General features: G+C 42.5%; 1 protein-coding gene across 4 annotated transcripts in view; it reads right to left on the minus strand.

Annotated features, from left to right (window-relative positions):
• The window catches only part of Hipk1 (homeodomain interacting protein kinase 1), an 84,675-nt gene that overhangs the window by 37,380 nt on the left and 30,292 nt on the right, over nt 1-17,003 (minus strand). For all 4 annotated transcript variants that reach the window (XM_013349889.2, XM_026784017.1, XM_005357143.2 and 1 more), the window contains one exon: nt 4,177-5,254. In XM_013349889.2, coding sequence (XP_013205343.1) covers nt 4,177-5,254 — 1,078 coding nt within the window. The remainder of the gene's footprint in view (nt 1-4,176; nt 5,255-17,003) is intronic.

Consider the following 17,003-nt stretch of genomic DNA (forward strand, 5'->3'; position numbering starts at 1 on the left):
AAAAAAAAAAAAAAAAAAAAAAAGGGGGGGGGTAACAAAAAGATATGAGGATGCTCAAGGCCCACTGAGGACAAAACCAGGGATGAGGGAGGGCTGCCTGCACAGCTCTTCTACCTGCTCATGCTGTTATCAATTACTATGAGACAATACAGCATGCAGGGGAATCCTAGGCCGAGCCACAAGCCCTGGATGCTGAGCTGCTCGCAGTGATGGAGTGGGAACAGAAGACACTTAAGAAGTACGCTTACTTCCCCTTGAAATTATTCTTAAAGCCAACAACCAAATTCATAAGTAGCTTTGTAGAATACTTTAAAACTTAGAAAACCTTAACTTTTTATAAGATCAAAACCAAAAGGAAAAAGTATACAGATTTAGTAGCCTAATACTAAAAATCAATCACTTTTAGTCTCTATGTAAAGATCCTATCAAAAATGATTTTATAAAATATCCTACATCCCCTTTTGTTCTGCCGTTTTGTTTTAAAACCGCCTGGCTATCTCTGAGAGGGCGCACAAACGGTTAATGAACACCTGCACACCAAGAACCAGCTCAGAGCGGAGAAGCTCCTGCCTGAGCTGCTGGGCTCTCACCGCCTGCCCTCAGAGAATGGAAATGGGGCAGGAAGCTCCCCAGCACACCTGTAAACATGCGGTGCTTTTGTACTGTATGGGGGAGGGTGCTCAAAGGGGAGTATCAGAAGCAAATGCAGTTGGAGCCTAAATCTCCCAAGTCATAAATAAGTAAACTGAAGTGAAAAATTTCAACACCAGCCTGGGTTGCAGGAGCAGGATGACACTGGGAACCATAGCCCTGCGAGCTCCTTTGCCTCATTTCAAGCAAAACATGTCATAGTTTTATAAAACCATAAAGATTTTTAAAAGTGAGGATAGATTAAAAGACTATCATTAAGCTGTCAGTACTGCACTACCCAAAAAAATTTGCGATGTCAATGTTCTTTTTATTAAATCCTATGACTGGAAGGAAAAAATAGAAAAATCTATCCTATAGACCAGTGATTCTCAATCTCCCTAATGTTGTGACCCTTTAATATGGTTTCTCATGTTGTGGTGACCCCCAACCATAAAATTATTTTCACTGCTATTTCACAATTGTAATTTTGCTACTGATATAATATAAATTTCTGAAATGCAGGATATCTGATATATGACCCCAGTGAAAGGCTCATTCGACCATCCAAGCGGTCGTGCCCCACAGGTTGAGAACCACTGCTTAGATAGCCATACAGAAATTAACAGTATAGGATACAGAAATAAACACTTAAATATATGGTCGAATTAACTTGACAAAGATGCCAAGACCATTCACTGGGGGAATGGACAGTCTTTAGAGCAAAGGACAATGTGTGAAATAGTCACATGCAAAAGAATTAAATTAGGCATTACTTTATTTTTTTTAAAGAATTTTTTTTTTATTTATTATGTGTACAGTATTCTCAGTATCCTGTCTGCATGTATGCCTGCAGGCCAGAAGAGGGCACCAGATCTCATTACAGATGGTTGTGAGCCACCAAGTGGTTGCTGGGAATTGAACTCGGGACCTTTGGAAGTGCAGGCTGTGCTCTTAACGGCTGGGCCACCTCTCCAGCCCCTAAGTATTACTTTAAACAATAAAAATTGAACAAGGGAGCTGGGCGGTGGTGGCACACGCCTTTAATCCCAGCACTCGGGAGGCAGAGGCAGGCGGACATCTGTGAGTTTGAGTTCAGCCTGGTCTACAAAAGCTAGTTCCAGAACAGGCTCCAAAGCTACAGAGAAACCCTGTCTCAAAAAACAAAAGCAAAAACAAAACAAAACAATAAAATGAACAAGGGGTGGTAGTCCATGCCTGCAATCCAAGTATTCAGGAGGCTGAGCCAGGAAGGAGACTGCTGAGTTCAAAGCCAGCTTGAGCTACCAAGTGAGCGCCAGGTCAACCAGAGTTATATAGCAAAAACCTGTCACAAAAATAAATTAACTCAGCCGGGCGGTGGTGGCGCACGCCTTTAATCCCAGCACTTGGGAGGCAGAGGCAGGCGGATCTCTGTGAGTTCGAGACCAGCCTGGTCTACAAGAGCTAGTTCCAGGACAGGCTCCAAAGCCACAAAGAAACCCTGTCTCGAAAAACCAAAAAAATAAAAAAATAAAATTAATTAATTAATTAACTCGAATTTAAATAGATAAATGTAGGAGTTAAAAGTCTAAGATTTGTAGAAGAAAACAGGAGATAAACTCCACAATGATGGGTTTGTAATGCATGACACCTGAAGAATAAACAAGGTCAGAAGATTTGTGTATCAGACACTAGCAAGAGATTCAAAAGCTATAAAAGGATACAAGATATGTGCAAATCATATCTCTTAATGCCTAGAATATATATTTTTTAATTTCTAAAACATAACAAAACCAACTGAAAATCTGGGCGGAGGACATGAATTAAGTATCTCTCCAAAAAAAGCATAAGGTATAAAATAAGGACATGAAAAATGTATCACTGATTAGGAAAACATAAATCAAAACTACCTGAGATACCACTTTATACCTATAAAGATAGCTATTTTAAAAATATATAGAAAATAACAAGTGTTGGAGGAAACATGAAGCAACTGGAACTTTCCTTCGCTGCTGGGACGAATATAGCACAGCCTCCATGCAAGTTAATAGCTTCTCAAAGCTACTCACAGCTCCCTAAGATCTAGCAAGTCTACCCAACTGAAAAGCCTAAAAATATGAATTTAGATACATGTACAGCAGTGTTCAAAGCAGCATCATTCACAAGAGCTGAAAGGTGATAACAACCCAAATGCCTATCAACAAATGGATAAACAAAATGTGGCATATACATACAATGAGACATTTCTCAGTGGAAGAAGGAATGACATCCTTGCTGGGTGCTGCAGAACAGATTAACCTCAAAACCATAAATCATTAAGATATAGAGATGGAGCTGGAGAGATGACTCTGTGGTTAAGAGTACTGACTGTTCTTCTAGAAGACCTGGGTTCAATTCCCAGTTCCTACAGATCACACCCATCTGTAGCTTCATTGCAGAGAACTGGATCTAGCTTCTGTGGGGACCAGGCACACTCTTGGTACACAGACATACATACTAACTAACAACACCCATACACATAAAATAAACAAAATTCAAAGAAAACAGATAACAAATCTATTAATCCTAATAGGCAGATCGCTGTGAGTTCAATTCCAGCCTGATCTACACAGCAAGTTCTAGCCAGGCCAAACAAGGCTATATAGTAAGACCTTGTCTCCCCCCCCCCCCCCACACACCCCCGGAAAAAAAGACACACATACACACACACACATACTCCTAAGAGAATACACATAAATATGTACTTTATAGTTACCTATTTCTGGTGTGGGGAGGCATTAAACTCAGCCTCATGCAGGCTAGGCAAATCCTGTGTTTGAGCTACATAACCTAAACCATGCTTCATTTCTTAACTGGATGGTTGTACAATCAATATGCTATTTATGTTATTAAATTAAGTATCAGATTCTTAAGATCAATAACTAAGTAAAATAAAGATCTAAGAAGTAAGAGCACATTTTTAAAGCCTTGGTTATAAAACACACAAAATTGTGTATACCAACATAAGTACTGTTACAAGAATTTAAAATAATAAAAGAGCCTTGTATTAGAAGTACTACTCTAGAAAGATAAATCACTAACATACTTAGGTCAGGCTATCTTAGGATAACTAAATAAGTTCAAAATACTGTAGAGATGTTCAAACAGAAGATCACAGCAATCATCTAATAAGAATAAACTGCTGCTAGGTTACATCTAAAGGTGTTCCCAAGACATTTACATGCCAAGGTATGAGCTAAAGAAACCCCTGCAGCATCTGCCCAGATGGATCATCTTCAAGTGGGAAAAGTCAGGTGTAATGGCAGTCAGGAATGAGCCAGAAACTAGCACAATTCAGCTAGCAACAACCTTCAGAATGAAATTTGAGCTCATTTTGCTAGTACTAAAGAGGATGTCAGCAAGAAAAGCATGTTACTTATAGGAATGCCACATATACATGTAAGGAGCTAAAACAAACCCTGCTCCCATCTTGGAATCTAGAAATAAGTAGACTCCTGGGTAGTATAGTTAGATTTCTATGCTATGCATGTTAAACACGAGGACAGTTCTTCAGGATTTTGCACTTGCCTGTAGTAGCGTGACTGCAGGTAGGTTGAACACACAGCTTTGGAAACGTGACTAGCAGAACCAAAGTCAATGACCTTCACTCGGTAGGGCTGGCGAACTGGATCAACCAGCATTATGTTTTCAGGTTTGAGGTCAGCATGAATGAGACCCAGACTCTTCAGCTTCATCAAGGCTGTGGCCACCTGCTGCAAGATTGGCCTGATGTACTTGAGTGGCAGCGGGCTGAACTTGTTCTGCTTTAGAAAATCATACAAGTTCTGCTCCAACATCTCAAACACAAGGCAGGTGTGATTCTTGTGCTGGAAACACTCGTAAGAACGGACAAAATTATACTCATCAGCATTTTCACTGCTTAGGCGGGAAAGGATGCTCACTTCAATCTGCCCTTGTCTGGCATAGGACGGGTGGTTCTTCAAGATCTTAATCGCCACAATTTCCTTGGTGCTCCGCTTCCAGCACTTTGCCACCTGTCCAAATGTCCCCCGGCCTAGGAACTCCAAGACTTCATAGCTGTTGGTCATAGAGCAAAGGATCTCATGCTGGACCAGCTGGTAATCCCCTTCTCCACTAGAACTACTACTCTTGGTGGTCACAGTGGTGGTCGTGGCAGCAGCACCCACCACAGTTCTGTTTTGCAGCATGAGAGGGGGATGTTCTTCTATGATCTGCACACTACCGTTGCTGTCGACTTCCTCACTTTTTCTTTTCAATCCACATTTTTGATATGGCTCAAGCAAAGAAACGTTGCTCCTGTGCGTCAGGGTCTGGCTGCTTTGGAAGGTTGCCGTGGCGGCACTGCCTGAGCTATCAGCAGCTGTTACCACAATATGCTCCACTGCAGGAGCTGGGAGGAGGAGGCCCTGGTCGTAAGCAGGAATATTGAAATTTGCTACCTGGTGAGAGGAGCTGGCTTGCCCTTGTGTGGCTGGGAGGGTTTTGCTGTGGGTATAATATTTGTCGTTGCTGCTCTGTCCTGAAACATCCCAGCCAGAGGGCTCTATTTTCAGTTTCTTCGCACTGCAGAAGGCACTCGACGACACTGATGGGGGGGAAAACACCTGCAGCTGTGATGCCATACCTACGTGGAAAGAAAGCAAGAATGAGACCACAGGGCTCGCGATGCAAAGCTCACCACCAGCATATTGTAGCTGATAAAGACTGAAACCGCGCTGTTTCCCGCCTCCCAAAGGCTAATTCAGTCCTAACCGACATTCACAGACACAGGTCCACTCCTCTGCACAAGCCACACATAAAATAGGATTCTGCTCTCTAGCCCTGGAGAGACAGACCGCCACCAACCAGAAGTCACCCAGGTCGACAAGGCGAGAGGACTTTGTACAGAAAGCTATCCTTAGACAGGGTCAGGAGGTAAGACAGCTCAGTGGGCAAAGGCAAGTACCGGCAATGTGAGCTTTCTTCCAAGATGCTCACGGAGGAAGGAGACAGGTGACTCCCACAAGTTGTCCTCTGACCTCCACGGTCTGAAGATGACATACACACCAGACACATACATGCACATCATGTACATGAAATCATGCTGGACTACACAGGGAGATGGAGTCAGACAAGGGAGAGAGACAAAGGGAGAAGGAGAAAGGAGAGAGAAATGTAAAGAAAAGGGGAGAGGAAATAAAAGTCAGGCTGTCCTGAATTTCCCGCAGACATCTAAAGTTCAGTAAGCCGAAACAGTAAACCCCCCAAAGCTATTTTTTTTTTTTTTTTTTGGTTTTTCAAGACAGGGTTTCTCTGTGGTTTTGGAGCCTGTCCTGGAACTAGCTCTGTACACTAGGCTGGTCTCGAACTCACAGAGATCCGCCTGCCTCTGCGTCCCAAGTGCTGGGATTAAAGGCGTGCGCCACCACCGCCCGGCCCCAAAGCTATTTTTTAAGAATAAAGTCCAAACTCTTAGCACAGAACACATGCCATGTCATCTTCATCTGCTCTCTTCTCACCAGCTGGGCCTTCCCTTCAGAGGCCTTGGAGCTCTACAGCAAACTCCTTTCCTAGTTCTATACTTTCCCTCTTTATAACCCAATATGTCATCTTAAAAAAAAAAAAAAAAAAAACACCTAACATTTCTATTTCAAATGGAGACCCCTCTCTCTCCTCCTCCTCTTCTACCCCTCCCACCAAATCTATACATTTGATCCAAATGCCCACTTGACTATAAGACACCTCAAGTTCAACATGTCCAAAATCCAACTTGACAGGCCTCACTCCACTCTCAATTTCCTATCCCAGTTATGGTATGGCACCAAACAGCCATCGACTCAAGCCAAGAATCAGGGAGCAATGAGCCTCAGCTTCCTCATCTCTATAATGGTAACAGCACAGCCATGTCCGGAGCTTTTCTGAGAAATGGATATTAACGCAGGGAAAGTAGTGGCTCCTGGCACACTCATTACATGCATGCACGCCTCTCCCTGTCTTTACAAACTACTACCTGTCTGATCTGTACCTAACTGCAGTTCAAGTCGGCATTCTAGTTCACAGTGAAAACAGCCTCCAAAGAACTGCCTCAAACACACTCAATTTCAAAGAACTGCTTTTATTTGCTGTTGGGGTTGTTTGTTGTTTTGGTTGAGACAGGACCTTTAGTATCCAATCTACTCTCGAGCTTGCTACTTAGCTGAGGTGGACCTTGAACTTTTACATCTTTACTTTTAAACAACAAGCCAGATGGATAACTGTTCTCTTTCCTTAACCATCTCTCCTCCTACTCCCCCCCAGAAGTTTTCCATTCTTTGGGCATAAAGTTAAAAACCTTCAAAACAGATCTTGTTGAGAGATGGGAGAATCCACAGATTGAAGGCCAGCTGAGTTTTAGTCCAGGCTAGGTAATTTAGTGAGTGACCCTCCTTCAAAATAAAGTCAAAAAACAACATCAGGAACAATAACCGAGAAAGTGGGGGAGGGGGGTGGCAGTGGCTAAGGAGCTAGCTCGATGGTAGGATGTTAAGGATGTTATAGCCACAAGTTGCTTGACATGTGCAAAGCACTGATACAACCCTCAGTACATGGGGTGGAGAAAAATCTTCACCAAGAGGCTAGCAAGATGGCTCGACCAGTAGGTGTTTGTCATGCAAGCATGAGGACCTGAGTTAAGATCCCTTGCACCCACATACAAGCCAGGCACAGCAGTATGCACCTATAATCCCAACATTGGGGAGATGGAGACAGGATTCCTAAGGCTTGGTGGCCATCCAGTTTGGCTGAATTAGTAAGCTCCAAGTTCAGTGAGAGACCCTGTTTCAAAAAAAAAAAAGGATGGAGAGCAATTGAGAAAGATATGACATTAGCCTGTAGCCTACACACACACACACACACACACACCCTGTTTCTGCAAACATACTCACATGTCCACAGACTCAAAAGCCTCACCAAAAAATTCTCAAAATGTTCTTGCTGATCAGCTTCCGCTTCCCTACTTTGATCCATCTCCCCCTGCCTCTGCCTCTGCCTCCTAAGGGCTGAGACTACAGGCATATGCTCAGCAGTTCCTGTAAGGCTCTCAACATCAGCTTCTAATACAAACCCCTTATCTCCCTCAGCATGCACACACGTGCACACCCACACACACACATCCCTTTGTCCCTTCCATTATGAAGTTGCTGTTTTTCTCCTATAATTTTAAATTATTTACTGTCACATCCATGCCCACAGTATAAATTCCATGAGGACAGGTACCATCTGTTTTCTTCCTCACTTCTATCACCCAGCCCCTTCCAGAATCTGTTAATGCAATACAAACACAACATTTGCTGGAAGAAAGACTTGACCCCTACCAAGTTCATTATCTACAACTCACTAACACTAATACATAAACTGTAGTACTTTCAAATGTTTTGGCTTTGGTTTTGTTTTCTTTACATGTCCTTCTCTTTTGTTTGCATGGTTCTTAAGATATGGGTGAAGTCTCCACTCCAACCCCCATAGTACAATTTTACAAGTCACAAGAAAATAAACATATGATTAGAAAGGAAGGAAACATGACAACGGATGTTACAGAACATGAAAAAGCATTGTGTAGGGGCTGGAGTGGAAGTCAGATTGTGTGGATTTAATCCCCGGCACTGATTTAAATGAAAGAGGGAGGGAAGAAATACATGCACTTCTTTGTGCCTGATTACAACTTAAAACTATCTGCACTGTAGTCAGCTGCAAAGAAGAAATGTATCTTCAACCTTCAATTTCTAAAATGTGGTTTGGCTTTATTTTAAGCAAGTTTCCATAATTTATATGAACCTCAAGGAGAAAAAAAGTACAAATTAAAAGCTAAGGCCAGTACACTTCAACTTAGGAGGTCATGAATATACATGTAGGTGATGGCCTACCTACATCACCAATGTAAAACCAAGTTAATAAAAGTCTTGGGGCTGGAGAGATGGCTCAGTGGTTAAGAGCACTGGCTGCCCTTCAAGAGGACCTGGGTTCAATTCCCAGCACCCACATAGGGTCTTACAACTGTCTCTAACTCACTCCAGAGGATCTGGCACCTTCACCGACATACATGCAGGCAAAACACCAATGCACATAAAAATGATAAATCTTTAAAAAAATTCTAAAAGAAAACAAAACTGAATTTGGAGTTCCTTTACAAATTTTGCCTATTAAAATAATACAAAGTATTACTTGCCATCATAAAATTGAGCCAAACTTAAAAAGAAATAAATGTTCCAAATTTGCTTTCCCTATTGAAATATAAATTTAACAATAGATCCAAAACATGGAACACAATATTTATGTAGTTAAAAGTAGTAAAAAAAAGTTCTTTTATAAAATGTACAGTTTGAAGCCACTGTAAAGGACAAGGGGTCGTGGGCCAGTGGTGGCACACTTGTCATATTAGTACTTGAGATGGTAGGAGCAGGGGGTGGGAAGCTCAAGGCTAGCCTTAGCTAAGTGTGAGACTAGCCTAGGCTTTCTGACCCTACCTCAGAAAACCCAAAATCAAAAGACAAGGTCATAAAGTAATATGAGAACTCATAAAATACCCATTTGTTTATTGCCTGAGTTTTAAGACAGTTTCTTACTGAGTCCAGGCTAGCCTCAAACTTAACTATTTAGTTGAAGATGACCTTGAACCCCTCCTTCCTTCACCCTTTCTCTTTTAAGGCACAGCACCACCACTCTTGGCCGCTGTTTTTTTGTAGCCTTCATTACCAGATACTCTTTAAAAACACTACATTTGCCAGAGTGATGTTATTGCCAACTTTTGACCTATAACAAAATAACAAATACTAATGACTTCAAATTTTCACTCAACATTACTCGACCCCACCCCTCAAAAAAGAGAGGAAAGAAAACATGTCCTAGGACATTTTGAATATAACATACTGAGAAAAACAAACCTAGTCCATGCAAGGGAAAAAAACAAGCAGGATTTCACTAGTCTTTCTCACACATACATATTTTAGCACCAGGATTCTTCATGTGGCTGACACTCACTCAGACCTCAGTAACAAGGTGAGAAGAAAACACAGAACCAAAATGGCCTAGAAAAACTAACACTGTTATTTATAAATCCACTCTGAAATAAGGCTTAAAAAGGCCATTTCTAGACACAGATACTGTCCTACAAATCTGCCTATGCAAATGGGGATCAATTATTTTCCTACGCAAGACGTGTCAAACAAAAATATGGGCCAGAATTAATGACTGTATTTTACTGTATATAATGCTCTGGGTTTTTTTTGGGGTTTTTTTTTTTTTTTGTTTTTTGTTTTGGTTTTTTCGAGACAGGGTTTCTCTGTGGCTTTGGAGCCTGTCCTGGAACTAGCTCTGTAGACCAGGCTGGTCTCGAACTCACAGAGATCTGCCTGCCTCTGCCTCCCAAGTGCTGGGATTAAAGGCGTGCGCCACCACCGCCCGGCTATTATAATGCTCTGTTAAAGAAATTAAAAATCTTTTCAGTATAAATGAAGATAGCTTCCGATAAATCAAATATTTCTGACTTCCTGAAACATTTCACCTCTTGGCTCCAGCAATGAACAAAGTTTTTTATTTCAAAATTCACTTTCCAAAGAGTTAACTAACGTGACACAACAAATTTGCTCCCCGCAATAATCCCAAAGTAGAACTAAGAGGCAAAGGCTGTTTAGTACTTGTATCTACTGCTCACAAACGATGCCCTGCTGGAGTGAAAGGCTTTCAAGCGCGCTCTGTAAGAGCATCTTACTCCCTGGCATGTACTGCACACTGCTTTCACCACAGGCAGGTGACCCTGCAGCAATTAAAACACAACACTGCATGGAATGGTTGGGACCACAGGCGAGATAATCATCTTCAAAGTTTTTGTCTCACTGTGTAGCCCTTGCTGTCCTGAGACTTGCTCTGTAGACCAAACTAGCCTCTGAGATCCCCCTGCCTCTGCTTCCCAAGTGCTGGGATTAGAGGCGTACACACTTCCATGTTCCCCCCAATGTACCTATAACAAATTCGGGTTTTCAGTGTCATCTTTCTTCTCTGACACAATCTAACAACTGATTACCTAAATAACTAAAACCAATAAATACTTTATATTGAGTTCTCCCATGTATCTGTCCTGGATGCAGAACATATATTCTCCAATATACATTCTGACATACATTCTTATCAATAGATTAGATAAGTAAAAGAACATGCTTTATTTATTATTTCTGTTATTGGTGAGTGTGTGTGGCATGATGTGATGTGAGATCAGAAAACAACTCTGTGAGCCGGGCGGTGGTGGCGCACGCCTGTAATCCCAGCACTTGGGAGGCAGAGACAGGCGGATCCCTGTGAGTTCGAGGACAGCCTGATCTACCAAGGGAGTTCCAGGACAGGCTCCAAAGCTACAGAGAAACCCTGCCTCGAAAAAAAAAAAAAAAAAAAAAAAGAAAGAAAGAAAGAAAAAAAAGAAAACAACTCTGTGGAATCCGTTCTCTCCTTCCGCCCAGGTGGCCAGGCATGAACAACACGCACCTTCACCGCTGACTGTCTTCCCGGCCCAAGAGTACATGTTTGGTAAAAGTAAAACAAGCACTAGGGAGGTGGCTCGGGGAATAGTGTATACTCATGAGGACCTGAGTTCAGATCCCTAGCACCCACATAAAAGTTAGGTGCTGGGTACACGCCGCTGCTAGAGAGCAGAAACTGGTGGATCCTTGGAGCTCTTTGCTCAATTTTCAAGCTCCAGGTTCAGTGAGAGATGACCCTGTCTCAAAAATAAAATGGCTACCAGTAAACGGGGACACGTAACACCAACCTGGTCTCCACACTGGCATACATGGATGTGTTCGCATACACATATAAACGTAAAATAAAAATGAGAAAATTCTTTCGCCAGAAACCTAATCTTTCTACTCCACTCAAGTTTTCCCCAGTCCTCCTGCACTAGCTACTTAAAACTTAAATTCTGAACTATGTACTTAAACAGCCTGCCTGGTCTCCCCCAAATTGTACTTGTAAGCACCCTGCCCGCGCTCATCTTTCCCAATTCACTCTTCACCTCCTAGCTGAAGCTTGCTTTAGAAATGTACATCTGGAAAAACAATATACATCCCCCCGCCCCATCTAAACCTTCAGGAAGAGCCCAAAGCCCCAGTGTTTATCAACTGACCTTACAGAGTCTGGCCTAGGGTTACTTTTACAGACTTGGTTTACCCACTCCTTTCCCAGGACACTTGGGCCCTGACTTCTCCAGTCCAAGTTCCTTCATATACAATGTGCTTTTCTCAACTCAACTTCATTTCCCTTCTTAGCCTTTTCTTTCTCTAATGTCTATGTGTCCTAGGCCCCATTTAAATCTCACTTCAGTGTGTTAGAGCTTGTTTTTATTTAAAAAAAAATCTACTTTCTCCTTTATTAGGCACAAGACTAGACTATGTTGAACAGTCTTCCTCGCCAGCAGAGAACAATGAGTGGATAAGGTTTGCAGAGCCCCAAGCTTCTACCCTGAGACAACATCCAAGTGATGGCAGAGTAAGACGGAAGCATGGGTTTGAAGTGTCCACAGAGCGGGGAGCAGACTACTAACCTGGAACACCACTTTGACACAGAACATTGACTTTAGGCTGTTACATAAAACAGAAACATTTTTCCTTCTACTAAATTATTTAATCAGATAAAAATACTCGGAAGTCTTCCCTAGGGCTACTTTATAGTAGGTCAGGCTCCTGATAAATACTCCCAAAGCACACACTGCTTTCTTTACAGTTACACTTGCTTAATTTAATCCCTTAACAAACATGTATTGAGGACCTGATGCTTGCCTGCCAGAAACTGTTCTAGACACAACAGACACAGTGGTATTAAAGATAGGTATGGTCTTTTATCTCTTAGAGCTTTTATATCCAGCTGGGGATAGTTTGTTCTTTCTCCCATACCACCCCTTCTCTCTCTACACACTCACAAAGAGAGAAAGAGAAATGCAATTAATGTACAAAGAGAGAGAGAGAGAGAGAGAGAGAGAGAGAGAGAGAGAGAGAGAGAGAGATGCAAATAGTGGTAAGCTATGAAGAAAACACAATATAATAGAGATGGCATCAGGAAAAGCCTTGCATGGTATTGGTATTAAAGCCTTGTATGATGCTGGCAATTGAACTGAGACCCACACGACAGGGAAGACTAGAGAAAGCAAATGTAGGACCCAAAGAGCAAAGTAGGGACAGTTCACATAACTTAGAGACCACTCTGGAGTTTAAGTATCACTATTTAGACTTATTTATTTAAAAGTTGACTCCGGAGATGAGGGGGAGGGTTAGACAGGTGGCTGCATGATTGGCTCGCTTGTTGCTCTGGCAGGTGACCCAGGGTTCAGTTCTCAGCTCTCACATGGTGGCTCAAACATGCAACTCCAGTGCAGTGGAGCTGACACTCTCTTCTGATCTCAGGCACTACGCACACAAGTGGTACACATACACATTCAAGCAAAATACTGATATACATAAAATTAATAAACCTAAGAAACAAAATATTTTAAAGCCGACTAGTAGTGGTTCAGCAACATAACTGAGCAGATACAAGCATTTGGTACCTGAGCTTAATCCCCAGAACTACAGTAGAGAACTGCCCCGACATGTGTGTATGGTGTGTGTGTGTGTGTGTGTGTGTGTGTGTGTGTGTGTGCGCGTGCGCGCGCGCGTGCGCGCACATGTACATAATTTAAAAAATAAAAGCCAGCTTCTTTTCTCAAGTTTACATTCTGTAAGGATGATCCTTAACATCAGGGTAGTGAGACATCACAGTTTCCTCTCTCTTTTCTGTTATCACTAGCACCCATTATAATGGCTGGCATACAGTATGAGCCAAGTATTTCCTAGCATGACTGACTATAAAGACATGACACTATTGTTCCATACATAAATGTAGGGGAATCTCAGAAATAATTATGACTGAATTAGAGAAATACATGATGTGACAGAAATTACAGTCTTATTACAGTAATAATATATTACTGTTCTAAGCATAGTAACACTGAAGTAAAAAAGTAAGCTTGAAACCCTAATGAACAACATTTGAATCAAAGTTTGCCACCCCTTGGCATACTTCCTCCTTCATATGGGACTGTGTATGACAAACCAGTTTCTCAACTGGCATTGCAAAACAGGGTGTGGGAAAGGTGATGTTAGCTGCCAGGAGATCATCTACAACTCTGTGTACCTTCAGCCATTTAAAAAAATGCCCTGACAAGTTTTGATAAACTAGCAAGCTAAAGGAGGCTTTCCTTGCTGGGCGGTGGTGGTGCACGCCTTTAATCCCAGTACCTGGGAGGCAGAGGCAGGCAGATCTCTGTGAGTTCGTGGTCAGCCTGGTCTACAGGAGCTAGCTCCAGGACAGGCACCAAAGCTACAGAGAAACCCTGTCTTAAAAAACAAAAACAAAAAAAAGAAAAGGATGCTTTCCTCCTAGGTAGGATGTTTCCCCCAGTTTCAATATCTGCTTAGACTGGTTCTGCATAACAAATCTATTGCAACAGAACAAAAAAAAAATAGGTCCTTTGTGTTAGAAATGTGAATTATTTTATATTTATCAGAGATAATCAACAAGATTTATAAAGTTTGATAAAGAAAACAACAGCACAAAGAGTTCCCAACATAAGAACAAAGTAGAGATCACTATAAAACACAAACACCACCAAGTGAGGGCCCAGTTCAGATCAGCCAGCAAAGATGAAAAGGAAGGAGGGCTTAAGTAAGGTAACAATGGCTTGGCAGATGGGAGGAGATGAGGCTGTTTCAAGAAGAATGGGGTGCCTTTTGCCAGGATCCAAGGGCTATGGAAAAATGAGGAACTGGGTAGAGGAAGGAAATATATTTGACTGGAGAAGTAGAAAGAAAGAGAAAAATAAAAAGTACTGGACTTTTATAGCTAACAGACTTTAAAAAGAATCTTTCTAACATCCTCTAATTCTAATATGGAAAAAAAGAAATTCAAGAAGGCCAAATAAGTTTTACACAAAGCTAATGAGCAAAATGCTGGCAAAGAATTCAGGTCTCCCAGTTCCTTTTCATTAAGCAGCAAGGAAAACATGGTACCAGGTGACTTTAGAAATAGATCGTCTTATTCAATAACCTCGGGAGACTGCTGAAGTAATATGCACCCTAAAATGAAAAGGAAACTATAAAAGGCACTAGAGGGCCTGCAAAATGGCTCAGTGGGTAGAGGCACTTGCTGCTAAGCCTGAAAACATGACAGAAAACCAATTCCTGCAATGTGTCCTCTCCTGCGCACACTGAATAAATAAATGTGACAAAGTATGTACGACAGGAATACATTATAATATACTAGCTGAATTTCTACAATTAAAAAAGGACAAAAGGCAAAATCAAAGGCAAAAATAGACCCACACCAGGCACCATGAAGTTTCAGCGATGCTAACTCAGAACCATCCTTTCAGGTCAGGAGTGTGAGGTCAGCCTGGTCAACAAAGCATTAGTAACAAACAAAAAGAAGAAAATAATCTTAATAACCAGTGTGGAAAACAACATGAATTACAAGGGAAGAAACTGGAGAGGAACTAGTAGGGAAAGGCCTAACCAAACATAGACGGTTGTCACACAGTCCAGAAAAGGGCAGCTGACAGATCAGACTGCTCAGGCTTACAAAATTATTCAAATTACGAAAGGCCCAGTTAAAATACATAACCAACAAGCTGCACAAGTTCCAAGTCTAAGAAGTTCGCAGGCAGGTCTGGCTCACTGATTTCTACCAACAAACCACTGGTGGATCGGTGGATCTGGGCTTATAAAAACAAAAACAAAGGGGGAAAGAATTCTGTTTTCCAGAGAAATGTGAACTTTGACTTATTTTTTTTGTTCAGGAGGAAGATCTGGTTTGATTTTAAATCTCATTACCAATAAGCTTGGTCTAAAATCTGTAAAATATAATACAATGTCCAGAGATCAACTGGCCATGAGACTATCACAAACCAGAGCTGGCACACAGACAAGATCGCAGTCACCATTTCTGTCAGATGCTTTACCAGTGTGGAAGCCTCCAGCTTCTATCTCAAACACTTCAACAAAATACCCTTCAAGCTGAGAAGCTATCTTAAAGCCTTCATCATATGGTAACAACCGATGCCTAAGGAAATTGCATGCAAATACCCAAAATAACCAGCTGAATAACAATGATTAGGTAAAATCAGTTAAGTTTTTGTTTTACAGAAAGCTTTAGATTTTTAAATGGAAAAAGAAAAGCTGATAAAGGTTTGCATTCTCTCTAATCTTAAAAACAACAAAAAATCTTACAGACCACGAATCAAAAATAGCTTTATACAAACAAGAGCAAAATTGTAGGTTCTGCTGAGGACATCAGCCACTTAAATTAACCCCATTTCATCTAGAGCAGGAAGCCATACTGCTGTTTTCAGAGTTACTAAGAAACAAGATAAAAAGGGCGGTCTCCGGCAGGAGAATCTACTCTTGAAACTAGAATGTGGCCGCACCACACTACTGAGACTTCTCAGTGTCACTAACTAGACAAGAATGAGCATCTTAAGATGAGTATCCACGACCGAGTCAGTGGTTACGTAAAGATTTACTTACTGGAGCTTGGGGTTATCCACCCCACCCCCCTTCCATTCCCAGTACCCATCCCCAAACAGGAAAGAAAGCGCGCCCAGCATAAACACACAGGCCATTGCTCATGGTTCGTCACCACAACAAACTGGAGGTTAGACCGACGCTCCTGGAGACCAAGTTTCAGGTCTCGGCTGCCAAGCACAAAGGGGGCTCTTCCCCACAGAGCTGTTTATAGCGCCGGCCCTACCCAAGTCATTTTGGTTGTTTCCACCTTTTCCTTTAACCATTTGGGGTTTTTGTTGGTTTTGGCTTTGAAAGTAACGACAGGCTGAAAAAGTTTCTTTTGAAAAAACCTCTAGCTTTGTCTTGGGGGAAAAAAAAAACATCTGAGTGGCTGGTCCCCACAGAGCCTCACCACCCACCATCACAAACTACAAACTCAACGATTACAGAACGTGAGCGAAGAGAACAGAAAAGCTTCCACACCAACCCGACCACCACAATGTTCTCTAGACACGGCTTCCCGGTCCCCCAAAGCACAAATACGCCGGAATTAGAGCGACAGGCAGGGGGGTGACATGCACACGCACAAGCTTCTCATAGGGACCTGCCACCGCAGCCAGGGGTAGGGGCGGGGAACCGGAGGGTGGGGAGCCGCCAGACGGGCCCCTGTCACCTGAGGACAACAGCAAGCTCGGGAGGGAGGTGGCAGGAGGCAGGGGGAGTTTCCCGGGCACACGGTCGCGTCCCGCCGCTAGCGACCAGGCAGCGGGACGCGGCTCCCGGGGCCGCGCGGGGCCTGCCCAGAGAGGCTCCCGGTGCAAGCCGGCCGCCCCCGGC

The sequence above is a fragment of the Microtus ochrogaster genome, chromosome 21, assembly GCF_000317375.1.
Source record: "Microtus ochrogaster isolate Prairie Vole_2 chromosome 21, MicOch1.0, whole genome shotgun sequence".
Classification (NCBI taxonomy): Eukaryota; Metazoa; Chordata; class Mammalia; order Rodentia; family Cricetidae; genus Microtus; species Microtus ochrogaster.